General features: G+C 39.8%; 1 protein-coding gene across 1 annotated transcript in view; it reads right to left on the bottom strand.

Moving 5' to 3' along the window:
- Positions 1 to 808: 808 nt before the first annotated feature.
- Positions 809 to 19,390, bottom strand: part of FRZB (frizzled related protein) — a 46,065-nt gene continuing 27,483 nt past the window's right edge. Inside the window, exons 3-6 of the mRNA XM_002712232.5 lie at positions 12,256 to 12,321; positions 5,055 to 5,259; positions 4,660 to 4,723; positions 809 to 1,744 (exon numbers count right to left, since the gene is read on the bottom strand). Coding sequence (XP_002712278.1) covers positions 1,628 to 1,744; positions 4,660 to 4,723; positions 5,055 to 5,259; positions 12,256 to 12,321 — 452 coding nt within the window. The 3' untranslated portion in view covers positions 809 to 1,627. The remainder of the gene's footprint in view (positions 1,745 to 4,659; positions 4,724 to 5,054; positions 5,260 to 12,255; positions 12,322 to 19,390) is intronic.

Raw genomic sequence — 19,390 nt, 5'->3', positions numbered from 1 at the left:
ACCCCATGGTAGCCAAAAGCACTGAACACGGTCCTGCTATAGCAAAAGGTGAGAACTCACTCATCTGGGATTGTGGAGATTGTTGGGGTTGGGAGTCCGTCAAACAGCAGAAATGTTCTCTTAACTTCTAAAAGAGAATTTAGATGAATGTTTACCATTTGAGGAATCTTCCGTTCAGGAATGAATTTCATCCTTGCATGATTGTTGTTACAGAAGGAACCACAGCACCACTTTGCTTCCTTAGTGTTTTATTTTCAGCACACCCTGGCTTAGAAGTTTGGTTCTACTCATATCACACATGGAAACTGCAGGGAATGAGACTTTCAAGTGATTGGAACAAGCTCTAAGGGACCCTGCTGGAAGAAGGAAGTACAAATATCACTTGGTCCCCATGGTCCCTGGGGATCTCACTGCAGCTTGGGCAATGAGAATGTACATTTGGTTCAAAAGAATAACCTCTCTCCTAGCCCTAATTCCTTTTACTAGATATTTTTTAACTAAGCATTAAACAGCACAAATCAAAAAGCTAAAGTACTGGCCAGAGTGTAGGTCTGTAATTTAATGCAGCTTGGATGTGAGTGCATAGATTCACACATATACAAATACACACACACACACACTCCAAAAAGAACAGAAACAAAAACAACTTACACATTTCACTGTCCTGTAAACTACAGCATTTATGGAAATACATATCTGTTAAAAATAACACCCCAGTGCACATGCATACATACTTTCCTTTCCTCATCAATACAGCAAGTCCAATTTATTATGAAAGAAGAGAGAAAAAGAGAGACAGAGAAAAAGATTTCCACCAACAGGTTTATTTAAAAGGAAGCAAATTAAACGGAACTATAGTGACAACAGCAGATATCTAAACAATTCACCTTCCTAATGCTGATTAATATATTCATTTTAACAAATCAAATGTGTTGCCAAAAGATCAATGCTACTGTTCATACCCCAGTGGCTACTGGTTTCCACTGTCAAGCAAGATGTCCTTTCTCAGCTCCTAACACTATTTATTTTGCTTCCTGTCAATCTTGAAAATAATTCATCTTGTGTGTTGTTTCTCGTAAATGCTTCCTGGTGCTTGATTGCTCTGCCTATGTGGCATTGATTTCAAACTGCCATTTTACCTTTCTAAACATTTAGGATTTTCTAAGCATGAGGAGAATGCCCACAAGGCAAATGAAAATGAGACTGTAATTAAATGAGTAGAATATGTTTTACAATATATCCAGCATTCTGTCTGTACCAGAAGTCTCCTTGCATCCAATACCGCCTTCCCAACCTGGGTGCAGAACAGTAAATTAACATCTGGAGACTCCAGCAAAGAGGCCCCAGTATCAGCATGTTTAATGGATTACTATTGCAAAGGAACAGCTTTCCCATAGTTAGTGAAATAGAAAACATATATTTAAGGACCTACGCCCAGGCCATTAAAAGGGGGGAGGGGAGATGAGAGACAAGCAGAAAACAATAGAGAAAACAGAATATCAGTTACCACATGAGTTTTGTAGTAAACAATAGAATATGACGTGCAATAGTGCAATTTTCCTTTGCTAGTCCAACAATACAAGTCTCAACAGGAAGTCCACTGAGGTTACTTTCTGCATTTCGGGATTCAGTTGCGGGCTTGCCGGGGGTTGGGGTTTCTGCCAGGCTTCTGACTCTGAGTGGAATCGCTAATGCTGGAATCGCTTTTACTCAGGCCAAGATGACGGAGCTTCACATCCCAACGCTGTGAAATTTAAAATGAAAACAGTCACGTGCACATCTCACCAATGTCATTTCTGTGTGATTCTATCAGCACCCTCTTTGCCCTAAGGGCGCTCACCCCCACGGTGGCCAAAAAGACAGCCAAGGTCAAGGGCAGCCCTCCCAGCGAGCGCACAGAATGGATGGAGGGGTCTTGCACCCCCAGCAGCAATGACTGCAGCGTGGGTTTCTGCCAGGGCGTCTGCGGGGGCCCAGACGGAGCGCATCCGCTGCAGGCTGCCCTACAGCTGGACAGGGTTTGAAGCCAGCTGCAAGTACAAGCTTGAAAGCTGGGGGGCCGTGTAATGAGGCACAGGCATCAGAGCCCACCAAGGCACCCTGAAGAAGGTCTGGTTCAATGCCCAGTGCCAGGAGACCTTCCGCGTGATCCAGCTGTACCCCTAAGACCAAAACCAGGAAAGGGACACCAAAGGACTCGAAGCCATACTGCGAAGGCAAGGCGCCCTGGCTTCATCTGGGGCTGGCCCACGGCCTCCCTCCCGCAGGCCCAGAATGTAACCTACCAGCACTTTTTATCTATGCTTAGCTTTATCAGTCACCCCCTCTTTCTTCCTTGCCCTTCCCCCATGGGACAAGGGATTCTGGGAAGCTTGAGTGCCTCCCCTGGGGGTTTGATTCCCAGCACCCACTTTGCTTTTCCCCACCATAAACTGTTACTAAGAAACAAACCAATTTTTCCCAATAACATATTTTTAATATTGAAAAGGGGGGAAAAGTTGCTTATATAGAGTGTATTAATAATGTTTTCTTATGCTTATGTTGCTCTTCCTTCCAGGGACCACACTTTAAGAGGCAAAGAGCTAATGTCAGATGGCCCAAGTTAATATTCTAACTCCGTCACTTAACATGCAAAGTTTCCTGAACTTACTAGATCCTTTTTTAATTTATCCCATTGGACTTAATCAAATAAACTCATAAGAATGCTTTAAAGATTGAAGGAAAATGTATAGAGTAATTGGTATATAAATATTAGCTCATATTATTTTTCTATTACTGATAGTAATTCTTCTTTTTAGCATACTTCACTCCACAATCTTATTGTTTTAATATTTAAAGAACTGAATCTCAGCTCCCTAAGGCAGTCTAAATATCTTGATTGGAACAATTTGCTATAACAGAGACTTAGAGAAACAACAATTTGCATTAAAAAAAAAAAGGTATTTTAAAACCTGAGAGCAAAAATCAGCTGAAAACAGTAACTCTGATTTTATAAAAATAACAAAAAACTAATAGCCTCCAGAAAATTCTTTTTTATATCCTCAAATTGACTAGAAAACTAAAATTAGAATATAAAGAACATCAATAATGCTGGCTCAAAGAGATTTTCCACCTAAATCCTTTAGCCAGGGGTATCTGTATAACAGTTAATAATTGGTGGAGCTGCTGGTTTGTTTTTTTCCTATTAGCATATTTATAGATTTAGCATACAAATGACCTTGCCATAATAACTCTGAGTGTCCTATAGAAAGCAATTTGAACCATGGTTGCCTTACTAAAAAAAGGACAAATAAGCCATGTGTCCTGTCAACAACATGATGATTGTTATTTTGATACCAAAGGAGAAATAGTAAGACTTGTTACATGCTTTACAGCAGGGACATTGAAAGCTCTTCGAACTCTTACAGGAATTTAGGACAAATTCCTATTCTGCATTAGCCTGAAGAAAACCAAATTAAAAGGACAATAAGAGATTCCATGATACTGAAGAAGAACCACTTTTTTTTTTTAAATAAACATGAAACTAATTGAAGAGAAGTACAGAGAATGCCCACAAGCCTGCACTTCAAATGCATCCCACTTTTGACAAATACATTGGAGAAAAAAAGAAACATACTGGAGGGTAGTTTTTTCCCAAAAATAATGCCCTTTACATTTCTGTAGGTCACTTAAGCCCAAATGTGTCTGCTATGTCAAGTGCCAGATGTAAAATATAAACTGCCCAGGGGTGTTTAAGTTACCCTGTAAATGTTTCCCAAGCTTTCCAATTCACAGAAAAGGAAGAGGGTATATTATGTTTGGTACAGTTCCCACTCCCCACCCCCACACATCCTTTTAGAGTCTTTGTCTCCCTATGCATTTCCCCCCACATTCTCTGCTTTGAAACAGATTTGCTTAGTGCAGGAAAAAGAAATGAAGATTTCTACAACAAAGCACTTTACTGTGATTTTTTTTTAATGCACCAATCCCAGAACATACCAGCCATTGGCTTTAAAATAGATACATTACTGATCTAAGGACCTAACATAGCCAAGTCGCTTATATACACACAAATGTGGCTGCACATTGTACATTGCAATCAGCATCTACACATTGGATAACACTGGTGTTTTCTTAATGTCTATTTCTTCTTGAAACAGAACTGGAATTTCCTAGCCTCTCTTGCAGCTAGGAATAGACATGCACTGAGTCCTGACCAAAAATCCTAAGTGAAAAGTTTCTAAAGGCTCTTGAAATCCCTTTTTTACCACATTTTTCTTTCTACATGAAATATAAGTGTGATTCTACAGGGGAAGTAGCCATCTTGTAACTTCCAAGTGAACATGGATATGGAAGCAATACCCTTAAAAGTGGTGAACAATAACGCTAGGAGCCTGGAGCCCTTGCCAAAATGTGGAGCTTTCCCTGTCACTGGAGTAGCTATTACCAGCCAACTGTAGTTAGAGCTCTTATACACATTCATGGAATTCACTTCTTAAATGAAATCAACATTAGGGCCAAATTCATTCCTAGGAGTATTAACTATATAAATACATGTATATCAACTTGGAATATTTCTCATGTAGTTGAGGGTAGCTATTTTGTTTAATTGACAGCTGGCTGGTTTTCTACTTTTGTTTTCTTGGTATGGCATTGTCTAAGTGTAATATATAGGCTTACCTTAACTTTTTTACCAAGTCGATCCTTCCATTTCTCAGCTATAGAGCCTTCCACCAAGAGTAATCTGCATTTTTAAAAGAAAGAACCATTTCTAAAACATTGAAACACATTACTGAAAAATATAATGATTTAACTAACTTAGAACACTAATTCTTAACCATTTGAGAGCCATGGAGTTCCTTAAGAAACAAATAAATTAATGATCCCTCTCCATAGAAAAATATATAACTACAAATCACACACATATACTTTTCTATTTAATGTACATATGAAATTGAGGAACCCAACTAAAACCCATCTGTAATCCCCAGGAATGTAAACAGAGCTCAAGGTCAGAAAACAGTGAGAGCAGAGTAGGCAAAGGAATTATTCTGAGTCCTAAAGCAGTGAATTACCTGGAGCGTTCCTCATCTTCATAGCCCATGATGATGTACTCCTCATTAACATTCAGTGGAGGGCACAGGCAGCCAGAGCTGGTGTAAAGGTTGACGTTATCCCTTGGAATGTTTACCAAAGAAGACTTTAGTATCTCCTTCACCTCCACTACTGCAGTCACATCATGGCACTTAGTCTTTACTTCTTTAACTTTAGCCCGAATGACTGGGATAAAAGACAATAAAGCTGATATGGTAATGTGACATACAAAAGTGCCCTGTTCAAAGAGGACAAGCATCTTCCCTCTAGTCCATCCCTAGATGCTTGATGCTCGATGAATGCAGAAGAAGAGACAACCAGATGCTTTTGTATTAGACTAGTGACATACTAAACACCAGAACTGCTCCCAGGTAATGCTCATCTCTGACTCCCTACCAATTTGTGTATACCCACATATTTGTGTGTGTGCACATGTTTCATTTAGAGAAATCCATTTAGGTCATCAAAGGTAGAATGAATAATTTCATGTAACTTTACTCCAGAATGTTATCTTGGATATGCAAATGTGTATGTGTGCAGTTCTTTTTTTAAAAAAAAAATTATTTATGGGGCCAGCATTGTGGCTTAGCAGGTAAAGCTACCAGCTTCGATGGAGGCATCTCGTGTGGGTGCCAATTTGTGTACCAGCTGCTCTACTTCCGATCCAGCTCCCTGCTAATGCACCTGGGAGAAGTCCTTGGGTCCCTGCCACCCATGTAGGAGACCCTGATGAAGCTCCCTGTTCCTGGCTTCACCCTGGCCCAATCCTGGCTGTCTGAGGATTGAACTAACAGATGGAAAATCTCTCTCTCTCTATCTCTCTCTCTCTCTCCCCTGCCCCCATAACTCTGACTTTAAAATAAATCTTAAAAAAAATTTTTTTATTTATTTGAAAGGCACAGTGACAGAGAAAGGAATATATATCCACATACACAGGGAAAGAGAGAGGGACAGAGAGAGGAAGGCAGAGAGCGAGCGAGCGAGCTTTCTTCTGATCATTTACTCCCCAAATTTCCGCCACAGGAGGGACTGAGAGGGTCAGGAGTTCAGAACTCCATCAGAGTCTCTCATGTGGGTGGCAGGAACCCAAGTACTTGGCCCATCATCTGCTGCCTCCCAGGTGTATTAGCAAGAAGCTGGATTATAAGTGGTGATGGGACTCAATCCCAGGAGTTCAATATGAGATATGGGCATCCTGAGTGTTGGCTTAACCTGCTGTGCCACAACACCCATCCCACATGTCTAAAGTTCTAATGACTGTTAACAGGAATTTAAACTATATTAATTTCACTTTATGTAAAGACCTCATACTCAAATATGTTTTGCTTCTTCAACAGAATTCTTCTATCAGGTCTATTAATAGATTTCTCTCAAGTTGGGAGTCTCTTTAGTGTTATAAGGTTATTCTATGTGGGATGGGCATTAGGTGACGAGGTTAAGATAGCACTTGGGGTATCTGCATACTATATCAGAGTGCCAGGGTTTTATTGCTCGCTCCACTCCTGATTCAAGCTTCCTGTTAATGCACACTCTGGGAGGCAGCAGGTGATAGCTCAAGTACTTGGGTCCCAGTCGTCTACATGGGAGACATGGATTGCTTTCCTAGTTCCCAGGCATTTAAGGAGTGAGCCAGCAGATGGGAGGTCTCCCTGTCTGTCTGCTGCCTATCAAATAAACAAACTTTAAAGAAAATATTTTAAAGAATTCATATAATAGTAGCATCTTTAAAATAAAGTCCTGGATGATAATGTCACCAAACGTGTCTGCAACCATTTCACCTTCTTCACCTGGACTCACACTTCAGATGTTAGTTCCTTTCTTCCTTTGTTTCAGGACAGATTATCTTTTCTTTTTCTTTTTTTTTAAGATTTACTTACTTCTTTGAAAGGCACATTGACATAGAGATCGAGAGAGAAAGGATGAGAGAGAGAAATTCTTCCATCTGCTAAGTCACTCCCCAAATGGCCACAACAGCTGGACATGGGTCAAGCTGAAGCCAAGAGCCAGGAGCTCCATTCAGGTTTCCCACAAAGATGCAGGGCCCCAAGCACTTGGGCCATCTTATGCTGCTTTCCTAGGAACAAGAGCAGGGAGGCAGATCGGAAGCAGAGCAACCAGGACTCAAATTGAGGCTCACAAGAGATGCCAACGTCAAAAACAGCAGCTTAACCTGCTGTAGCACAATGCTTCCCCTGGTAAATGAACTTTATAAAGAAGTTTATAAAAACTGAGAAAGAGTAGAAATATCAACCAGGAAGAAGCCAATAGCATTTGCCCAGGTACCCTCATTGTTCTAGTTCAATAGTGATACATGTTACCCAGAGCAAAACAAAATTTTTTCTTAACTCAGAACCTAGTCTTTATTTTTATTTATTATTTTAATTTTATTTAAGGTACACAACTTTCATGTATTTCCTATATACAGATTCAGGAACATAATACTATTCCCCACCATACCCTCCCTCCTACCCATGCTCCCACCTTTCTTCCTCCTCCTCCTATTCCCATTCTTAATTTTTATAAAGATCTATTTTCAGTTTACTTTATACTCATAAGATTAACTCTACACAAAGTAAAGAGTTTAACAAATAGTATAAAGAACAAAAACATTGTCCTCAACAGTTGAGACAAGGGCTGTAAACAATCATCAAATCTAAAAATGTCAGTTACACTCCTGTAGATTACTTTTTTTTTTTTTTTTTTGACAGGCAGAGTGGACAGTGAGAGAGAGACAGAGACAAAGGTCTTTCGTTACCTTGGTTCACCCTCCAATGGCTGCTGTGGTCGGCATGCTTTGGCCGGCGCACCGCGCTGATCCAATGACAGGAGCCAGGTGCTTCTCCTGGTCTCCCATGGGGTGCAGGGCCCAAGCACTTGGGCCATCCTCCACTGCACTCCCTGGCCACAGTAGAGAGCTGGCCTGGAAGAGGGGCAACCAGGACAGAATCCGGCGCCCCAACTGGGACTAGAACCCGGTGTGCCGGCACCACAGGCGGAGGATTAGCCTATTGAGCTGCGATGCCAGCCTAGATTACCTTTTTTTTAAAATTTTTTTTAACTTTTATTTAATGAATATAAATTTCCAAAGTACGATTTATGGATTGCAATGGCTTCCCCCACATACTGTCCCTCCCACCCACTACCCTCCCCTTACCCACTCCCTCTCCCCTTCCATTCACATCAAGATTCATTTTCGATTATCTTAATATACAGAAGATCAGCTTAGTATACATTAAGTAAGGATTTCAACAGTTTGCTCCCACACAGAATATAAAGTGAAAAATAATAGATGATTTTTTTTAAATGATGATGAAATCAGATCAGACCTATTGTCATGTTTGATCCCAGTGAGAGTCAAGTTGGGAGTTGATAATTTCTTCTTCTTCTTTTTTTTTTTTTTTTTTTTTTTTTACAGAGGATCAGTTTAGTATACATTAAGTAAAGATTTCAACAGTTTGCACCCCCATAGAAACACAAAGTGAAATATATTGTTTGAGTACTCGTTATAGCATTAAATCTCAATACACCGCACATTAAGGACAGAGATCCTACATGAGGAGTAAGTGCACAGTGACTCCTGTTGTTGACTTTACCAATTGACACTCCTGTTTATGGCATCAGTAGTCTCCCTATGCTCCAGTCATGAGTTTCCAAGGCTATGGAAGCCCTCTGAGTTCTCCGACTCTTATCTTGTTTAGACAAGGTCATAGTCAAAGTGGAGGTTCTCTCCTCCCTTCAGAGAAAGGTACCTCCTTCTTTGAAGACCTGTTCTTTCCACTGGGATCTCACTCGCAGAGATCTTTTGCCAGAGTGTCTTGGCTTTCCATGCCTGAAATACTCTCATGGGCTTTTCAGCCAGATCCGAATGCCTTTAGGGCTGATTCTGAGGCCAGAGTGCTATTTAGGACATCTGCCATTCTATGAGTCTGCTGAGTATCTCACTTCCCATGTTGGATCACTCTCCCCTTTATTTATTCTATCGGTTAGTATTAGCAGGTACTAGACTTGTTTATGTGCTCCCTTTGACTCTTAGTCCTTTCATTATGATCAATTGTGAACTGAAATTGATCACTTGGAATAGTGAGATGGCATTGGTACATGCCACCTTGAAAGATTATCTTTTAAGTACTCTATTAGTTACCACAGATCAGGAATACTTGGTAAAATAAGCCAATCCCAAAAAGGCAAAACACAATTTATCCAAAGGAACATGGTTTTTGCAAGCTTCTCAGGAATATCTGCAAACCGCTTTCATCTGAACAGTTTCTCATGGATCTTAGGAGCTTTGGACTACAAAGGTGGAGGAGGGGAGGGAGTCGTCCATGAGAATACAAAGCCAGGGGATAAACTATTCTTCTGTCAGCACTTCAGCTCTGTTACAGAAACTTGATGATGCTGCACCAGCTCAACACACATACTCATTCACTTTTAAAACCTCAGAAGAAAACTACTTTTGCTTCTCAGGTGTTTCAGCCTTCGGAGAATTAGTTCCTCAAGTAAGAGAATTTGCAGCATACAAAACATAACTGCCTGGCTGGCCTTACTTGGTTCCATTTGCAAATGGAGTCCCTTTCCTATCTGTGGTCTCTCTAATCTGTATTTTAACAAAAGATAAGATTGCCTTTTGAAATGTCATTTGGGAGAAACAGATGATAAATTCTCAGCCCCAGCTAGCAGGCATTTTTGTGTGTCCTGGCTTAAGTAAATGTGCTTCACAGCATCCATCAACCATTAGAGATTAGTGAGCTGTGCAAACGTTCTCAAACTAATGATTTATTTACCCAGTGTGTCTACTATTTTCATTAGAAATTTTTAGCACATTTTAGCACATGTACCCACTCCAAAATAAATATCTCTCTACAAGACCTACTTTATTATTCAAGTAATTTTGTTAAAGCTCAAGAGTTTTTAATGTAATTAATCTGAATAAGGCAGAGGTTTTGTCTGAATTACCCATGGCTCTCACCCTCGCGTTGCTTTCTAATATATACATAAAAATATATAAAGTAAAAATCAACCTATTTTTGAAATAAGAATATATTTCCTTTTTTAGCTATTTTTCCTTCTATTCCATCCGTCAAGGGCATGCCTTCCTCAAAGAAGTTGTAAGTCATTCCACACAAATGATAAGCCTTAAACTATGTGCAAGCCAGTTTATTGGTTGGCTTTGAAAAAGAAAGTTGCTGTTTCTTTCCATTAATTGTGACACATATCCCATTTTAGTTTACAGTATTCGCCCAGCTACTTCCTCTAGGATTTCTTCTTCTGTGCTATAATGACTAGTATTTAGCTTTTAACAAAAAGAGCAGCACCAACTACTGCAGCACTAAAAAGCTAAGGTAAAAAGTGGTAAGTAATACAGAAACAAGCGAATTGCCCTAATAAACAAATTTTACTGTGTTTTTAGTTTTAGTATAACTATATAGAAAAGTTCATATAGCAGCTTTCAATCTTAAAAAGCTAACCTCCTACCAGCTGAGACCTCCCCTTTCTCTGAGGTTTTTCACATCAATTTGTACAGGAATGGTCTTCAGATAAGCAGCCCGGTCATTTGACTTCTTAGATAAACATGACCTTTCAACTTTGGAAAATGTGTCCATCACTGGCTAAGAGAAGCTAGATTCCTTTTAAGATGAGTAGTAAGAAAAAGAAAATAAAAGTTGATGTCATTAAAGAGAAAGTTGGGAAATTAGGTACATTTATTTTAAACAGATTTGACTTCACTGGGAATTTCCTACTTTATGTTTTTAAAACAGAGTATTTTAAAAGATATCAAAGAGTACTCATATAGTCTTGCACATTTCTCTCCTTCCAGTTCCCAAAAATGCAAAATTATAAATAAATCTGCCCTATAAATCCTATGTCCTCTGCAATAAGGCATGTAACACAGTGCTCTCCTTTTCATAAAAAATTCATCATGAAAGTCTACTTATATTTACTTATTGAGTCAACATCAGATTTGCAAGTCTTTTGCAGCAATAGTAACATGACCTTCATTAATCTCATAGATATTAGCAAAAATCACAATAAAACACCTACAGAATACAGTAAATATTGATTCCTCCATGATTTTATCTACTGGAAAACTCCATTAACTATCCCATCTACATTTGATGGTGAATGATATTTATGACTCTGAAACACATCAGTACCCAAACGAATATTAGAAATGATTAAAGGAGGTTCATCAATCATGGATAAAATCAGGATAATAGCATATCTTGCGGTGATGTTGTGAAAATTAAATGAAGAATTATACACAGGGATCCCCCAACACAGTCCCTGGCATGGAGACAGCATGCCTTTTCATTCCTCAATGCAGCTTCTCAGCTACATTTGGATTGGTATCTCTTTAATTAATGTTCAGTTTATCAGAACGTCACATTTTAGGTCAAGCTAGATACCAAAACATTCCCTCAACTGAATACCAGAAACTTCTCTAAGTGTTACTTTCCAACTTTGGGAATGTTTTCCATGAGATTGACTGGAGAAGCCAAGTTTCCCTTTTATAACCATTTCTTGTACATCAAAGTCCTCTTCTGTTTACTCCAGTGCAGCAGAACTGATGGTCCCTGCAGCTCTAAACATGAGTTCAAATCCTCCACAGCCTCCCAGATATAGCAGAGTCCCAGCTGTCTTGAACTTAACTCTATATACTTAATTATATGCTTCTAAGATACCAACCATGTAGTTAAGAATTCTGCCAAGCCAGCACCTCAGCTCACTTGGCTAATCCTCCGCCTGTGGTGCTGGCACCCCAGGTTCTAGTCCTGGTTGGGGTGCCGGGTACTAGTCCCTGTCGCTCCTCTTCCAGTCCAGCTCTCTGCTGTGGCCTGGGAAGACAGTGGAGGAAGGCCCAAGTGCTTGGGCCCTGCACCCACATGGGACACCAGGAGGAAGCACCTGGCTCCTGGTTTTGGATCGGCGGAAGGAAGACCTTTCTCTCTGTCTCTCCCCCTCTCACTGTCTAACTCTGCCTGTCAAAAAAAAAAAAAAAAAAAAATGCCAATGCGAAACATTTTAATTTTTTGCAACAAGGAGGACTAAGCTTTCAAAATTGTCCTTTATTCACATTTAAGGCTTATTCTTATTTTCATTTACATGTACATGCATACAAAAACACAGACACTTACACCTTTCTTAGCACAGCAGTTTATCAGGCAACCATGAAGTTATCCTTACCATAGTTATAATTATTCCGGAAATAGGTCTTCTGTGTAGCTCTAATAGGCTTGCATTTGCAGCGTTCTGAAAAACACAGTTTTGTTATAAGAAAATTTTTATGATCAGCTTTTTGTTGTTCATTCACATGTCTTATAAAGGCTAAATCTGAATTTGATGGTATTCTCTTTCTCTTCGAACTGCAATCTACGTATCTTCTTATCCGATATCAGGTCCTACTCCCTAATAGACCACCCAAATCCTGAAGAAGCCGTGTTCTCCCCATGCACGAAACAAAGTGGAATGATTGCCTTCTGAGAGGCAATGTGCTGCTTATGCTCAGGTTATTGGTACATTCATGTGGAATAATACACAAGTTTCATACACTTTTGACAAACTACACAGCACTCCTCCAAATATGAGTTCCTGGACCTAAAAGCAACTCAAGGAGATGAGCAGGTATTTTAACAACACAGGGAACTTCATGAAGTTTTTAAGAAAAGAATCAGTGAGCCCTTTCTGATGGTGGAATAAATATCATTTCACTTAATGATATTTTTTGTGCTTTTTGGAGGAAATTACTATGTACATATCTTGAAAAGAGTAATTCCATGTTTTAAAAATGTCTGGATGAGGGGTGGGCATCTGGCTCAGCACTTAAGTCACTGCTTGGGTTGCCCACATTCCACACTGGGGTGCCTGATTTGAGTCCAGCTCTCCTACTTCCAACCCAGCCTCCTAAGGCATCCTTGGAGGCAACGATGATGGCTCAAGTACATAGATCCCTGCTACCCACGTGGGAGACCCAGACAGAACTCCTGGCTCCGGGTCCTGGCCTGGCCCAGTCCTAGCTGCTGCCGGCATTTGAGGAGTGAACCAGAGGATGAAGGATCCCTTCCCATCTCCTCCTTCCTCTCCCCTCTCCCCCTCTTCCTCGTTGTCTTCCAAATAGAATGAAAAAAATTTTATAGAACAAACCTGTATGGATAGAAACTAGAACATATATTTTATATACATATAATAAAAGTTCTAGTTATCTCAAAATGTGATCATTGTAGTACCAGTAATTTAACATCTTGGAAAGTGGGCTATTATACCTTCTATAGAAGAGCTGCCAGGATTATTTAGCTAAGAAACATACATCATAAACATGATAAATTGTAAGCAGTTAAAATCAATATAAAAATTCAAAATAACACAATTACTTTAGAAAATATTTGATTATATATAAAGATTTCTTTAAAATAACACCCTGAGAAAGCTTTGTTATAAGTTAAATGGCATGTGTTCCTTCTGTTTTGACAGAAGGGAAAAAGAACATACAAATCAGAGAAAGGAAGCCAACAAAAATGTCTTGTTTAAAAAGTGTTTTATGTTAGCATGAAGATCAATAAAGCCCAGAAGCTTTTGTTGACCACTAAATATTGTATTTTCCAATCAAAATAAACCTTATGTCCAGTTGAAACTGTAAATGCCAGGTGTTCAAGTAGCAGCTCTGAGACAGGAGCGCCATTCCTACTAGCTTTAAGTTCCAGAAAGCAGTATCTCTACTGGGCACAAGTAGCAGCAGCAACTGTCACTGTCACCATGAAAGAGGTGAGTTTGGCAGCACTGCACGCAGCACCTTCCCTTGTCCAACTGAGTTTTTAAGAACTTTTCTGTATAGTATAGTTAAGATGGCCCAGGGGCTGGTGCTGTGGCATAGGTTAAGCCTCCACCTGCAGTGCCGGCACCCCATGTGGGTGCCAGTTCGAGTCCCAGGTGCTCCACTTCCTATCTAGCTCTCTACTAACCCGCCTGCGAAAGCTGCAGAAGGTTGCCCAAGTCCTTGGGCCCCTGTATCCACATGAGAGAACCAGAAGTAGTTCCAGTCTCCTGGGTTCAGGAGACTAGTTGTTGCGGACATTTGCAGAGTGAACCAGAAGGCAGAAGATCAATCTCTCTCTCCAAACCCCTCTCTATAACTCTGCCTTTCAAATAAATAAATGTTAAAAAAGAAAACATAGCAACTGCGGCAGGCATAGTGGCACAGCAGGGTAACCTGCTGCTTGGTATTCCCTCATCCCAATCAGTGTCGGGTTGGAGTCCTGCTTACTCCACGCTTCTGATCCAACTTCCTGCTAAAATGTCTAGGAGGCAGCAGATGACAACCCAAGTACTTGCATTCCTGCCACCAGATATGAGAGACACACATGGAGGTCTTGGCTCCTGGCTTTGGCCTGTCCTGCCCCTGGCTTTTGTGAGCATTTGGGAAGTGGACCAGCAGATAGAAAATATCTCTGTCTCTCCCTCTCTCCTGGTCATTCTACCTTTTAAATAAATACATATTTTAAAATAGATAGCAACTTTCACTGACTGGAGTCTATTTTTTGTTACTACCCATTTAACTTTGTTTGAAGCATAAACAAATGGATTCCATAAAACACTCTAACAAGAGATTTTTTAAACATTATATATTAAGGTTATTTGGGAAGATTGTCGGTAGGTGTTTACACAACTGTGTATACAAATATACGTAGAACTATTACCTAATAGCTACTAAGCTAAGCGATTACACTCTGAGAACTGAATCTTGCTCATTTGCAATGTGCCTATCATTCCTACTAGTGGTAATGCCTTACCACTTGCTCGTATAGTGAGGCCCTCTCCAGGCCCCAATCGCTAATTCTTGCTATAAGCAAATATCTGTCTAGTTTAAGTAACTAATAACTCACTAACAGTAATGAGGAGGAATAAACTTTTATACATACAAGGCTCAAAAGTGAAAGAACTTCCTTTCACTTCTATACGCTTACTCAATCCAAATGTTCATATCTGAGGGTACTCATGAAGCATATCTTAGATGAACAGATCCCAAGCATTATCCCTCTTCTAAATTATTTTGACACACATTTACATATATATGGATCCCCAAAACCTAAGAAGGTTGAAATTGTAAAGAGTTGTAGAGAAATATACTGCATACATTATTTACCACATTTTTGTGCCTAGCACTCTAAATTTGACTGTAACTTAATGTTTCTTTATAACCAATAGTTCATTTCTTGACCTCACTTTTTATTGGGTCAGTAGCACTACCATCCTTTCTGCTTTAATTGTTAGGAGTCTTCCTCCTGCAGCTTTCCAATGGTACAAGATTTTAAATTTTGTTTTCTACAGTGTCAAATGAAATTATTGTACTAAAATCATTAGCAACCGAGTTTCCTGCATTCTAATGTTGAAAGCTTATAAAGAGTCTACACTGGTGTTTCACCTAAGGAAAACATACATGAAAAAATTAAAGGAGTTGGCTCTGACATCGCCTAAATCATGACAAAGAGATCTTCAAAGTTTTAATATTAAAAGTGGGCAAAGTTTTAATATTAACAATTTGTTCACATCAACTTCTAGTATTAAATATAAAAAAATGAATTTGGAACAATGCATTACCATACCCTAAGAGCAACCAGGGCCACCGCCAGGAAACTGTCTTTGACAATTTTTCCTCATCCTTTCACTCTCCTTGCTCCACTCTTTAAGGGACTCTCCTAAAATCAATTATCTCATACTATCTCTACTAGTAAAACAAGACTGTTGACTGTCATAGTACAAAATAAGTGTTTCGCTCTAGTACAGAAGTGAGTTAGCAAAAGTAAAAGATGTCCAGAGCTCCACAGAACTTAATCTGCAACTCAGGGGAGATGCCCCAGTGTACACAGCGGCATCTGGGCAATGAACAGCCTTGCTGTCTCAACAGTGAGACATACAAAGCTCAAGGGGGAAAATGATCATATTCTCTTTTATTCTGTTTTGCTCAATAAATAGCTTCATTCATTGAAAATACATAAGGATAATGGTATTTTTATATGGCTTTACAAGTTCTAAAGAATTTTTAAGTTTATAATTCTGATACAATTATGGAGTTTGATACTCACTGCAGCATCACTTTATAATGCAACCTTGTCTGAGTTCAATGGGATACAACTTTCTAATTAGCCTTGACTGTTGTTTCCTATTGAATTCTCTTGGCTCTGATTCAGAGCTCCAAGACTATAATTAACTTTACTAGATTTTAAAATCCTATAACATTTCATGCACCATGACCTTGGAATACTATCTTTGAGTGGATATTTTTCTGCTTTTCTAGGGAAACTTCTTAGATCTGTGCTTAGGATCTGTCCCAAAGTAGGGGGAAGAGGGTGAAAGAAAACATAAATTCTACTTATTTATAGAATTTTATTGTTAATCTTTCAAGATGGACCTTTGCTAATCAGATCACAGTTTAAATAAGTTTTAACTTGTGCCAAAAGCATTGTAGGTCATATATCCCAGCATTTGACCCACTGAAATGCACTGGTCCTCTCCCTCCATAGGAGCTGATCACAACAAATTTTAAAGGATATAAAGTACACATTTTATGATTTCAAGATCTAGATCCTTAACTGTGACCTCTTTACTGATATTCAAATCTATATTTTCAACTGTTTATAAAGGTTATCTATGGGCACATACATCCTAAAGTAATTTAAACATCTGTTAATGGTTATCACATGATGAATTCTTCTTTCTTCTATAGAAACAATAGTGTCCTCTCACATAATGACTTTGAGATATTCATCCTTCCCTAAAGGGGAGATGGCAAAGAGAAAAGTACTAACATTGGTTGAACTTTTTTAGATACTTACATATTAATGTGTTCATTCTATAAATATGTATTGGGTATCTGCTACATTCCAGGTAACAGGTATATAGGATGAACAATAGGCAACAGAAACAGAAGAGGATACAGCTATTGAACAAATACACATAAAATAAATTATAATCACATTGACACATGCTATGAAAGAAAAGTACACTGTGTAAGTAAAGTGAGAACATGTAACCTGATGACCTAATAAGTTAGTCTAACCTGAAAAGTGCTCTGAGGAAATTATATTTATGCCAGAAATCTGAAAGCTGAGTTGCTTTCACCTAGGCAGGACCTAACCATTATATGTAAGATGGAGAAGATAAAAATCATACAATTCCTAGAAATCTGATTATATTAAATGACACAGAAATAAGCAAAGCACATTGCTGGTGATAGTGAATTCTTCTCTGATTTTTTAAAAGAGATTTTATTTATCTATTAATTTTAGAGGTAGAGTTATAGACAAAGAGAGGGAGAGACAGAGAGAAAGGTTTTCCATCCACTGGTTCACTCCTCAAATGGCCACAACAGCCAGAGCTGAGCTGATCTGAAGCGGGAGTCAGGAGCTTCTTCCACGCCTCCCACGTGACTGCAGGAGCCCAACCACTTGGGCCATCTTCCAGTGCCTTCCCAGACCAAAAGCAGAGAGCTGGATCAGAAGAGGAACAGCCGGGATGCAAATCAGCATCCATATGGGACATGGCGCTGGAGTCTCAGCCTATTACTCCACAGCGCCAGACCCTCTTCTCTGAATTTTTTTTTTTTTTTTTTTTGACAGGCAGAGTGGACAGTGAGAGAGAGAGACAGAGAGAAAGGTCTTCTTTTCCGTTGGTTCACTCCCCCAGTGGCTGCTGCGGCTGGCGCACCGCACTGATCCGAAGCCAGGAGCCAGGTGCTTCTTCTGGTCTCCCGTGCGGGACTTGGGCCATCCTCCACTGCACTCCTGGGCCACAGCAGAGAGTTGGACTGGAAGAGGAGCAACCGGGACAGTTAAGTCCTATTGTCCCATAGCTAAAATGCTTTATTCTGATGCTGATTATGAATGATCTTTGAAATTCACTATAATCTTAAGATTTGTATGTTGAATACAGATATTTGGTAACTTTAAAGTCACATACTGGATTGAGTAAAAATTCCAGAATTTAGGGGGTGGCATTGTTGTGCAATGTGTTAAGCTGCCACCTATGACACCAACATCCCATATGAGCACCAATTTGAGTTCTGGCTATGCCACTTCAGATCCAGCTCCTTGGGAATGTGCCCAGGAACACAGCAGAAGATGGTCCAAGTGCTTGGACTCTTGTTACCCACATAGGAGACCTGGATGGAGCTTCAGGCTTCCAGCTTCAGCCTGGACCAGCCTGGCCATTGTGGCCACTTAGAGAGTGAACCAGCAGATGGAAGGTGTCTCTCTCTCAATCTTCCTTCTGGGGCCAGCGCTGTGGCACCACAGGCTAAAGCCCTGGCCTGAAGCACCAGCATCCCATATGGGCGCCGGTTCTAGTCCCAGCTGCTCCTCTTCTGATCTAGCTCTCTGCTGTGGCCTGGGAAAGCAATAGAAGATAGCACAAGTCCTTGGGTCCCTCCACCCACGTGGGAGACCCAGAAGAAGCTCCAGCCATTGTGGCCATCTGGGGAGTGAACCAGCAGATGGAAGACCTCTCTCTCTGTCTCTACCTCTCTCTGTAACTCTGTCTTTCAAATAAATAAAAAAATAAATCATAACAAAAATCTTCCTTCTATCCTCCCTCCTTTGGTCTCTGTAATTCTGCCTTTCAAATAAATAAAATAAAATATTTTTAAAAACATTCCACAACTTAAAAACTGGGTCTATAAAATTGTTAATATATCAAACAGAACAAAAATCCATTATGCATATGTCCCCTGAAGTCCTGGACTCTTCAGTCATAAAAAGCAGAATTCCTACATATTGTCAAGAGCTCATTAAAAGAGTTAATAAAGGGCTTAGTGGTAAAGCCACTGTCTACAATGCCAGCATCCCATGAGGGTTCATGTCTCAACTGCTCCCCTTCTTTTCCTGATCCCTATTAGTGGCCTGGGAGAGGCAGTGAAGATGCCTCCTGCTACCCATGTAGGAGACCCAGATGAGGCTCCTGGCTTCTGACTTCCATATGGCCCAGTCCATCTGGGGAGTGAATCGGCAAATGGAAGAACTCTCTCTATATATAACTGTCTCTCCCTCTCCCTATTTAACTCTGACATTCAAATATATAAATAAATATTTTTAAAATATTAATAAAAATCACTCTTTAGTAAAACAATCTTTTTACAATGACAAGGAAATTGACCTTCAACTCTACAGAATCCAGCTTGGTGAGTTCATGTACTGAAAAAGACAGACATCTCCTTAAAAATTCCTTACAGCCTCACTGGAAAGTCCTTTCCAGGTACTTCTCATAAGTCCCTATGCAGCCAAACTCAAGATAATTGATGCTTGGGTCCACATTTCCCACCTAAAAAAGACTG

This window comes from Oryctolagus cuniculus, chromosome 3 (genome assembly GCF_964237555.1).
Source record: "Oryctolagus cuniculus chromosome 3, mOryCun1.1, whole genome shotgun sequence".
Lineage (NCBI taxonomy): Eukaryota > Metazoa > Chordata > Mammalia > Lagomorpha > Leporidae > Oryctolagus > Oryctolagus cuniculus.
This window is presented reverse-complemented; position numbering and strand designations above follow the sequence as displayed.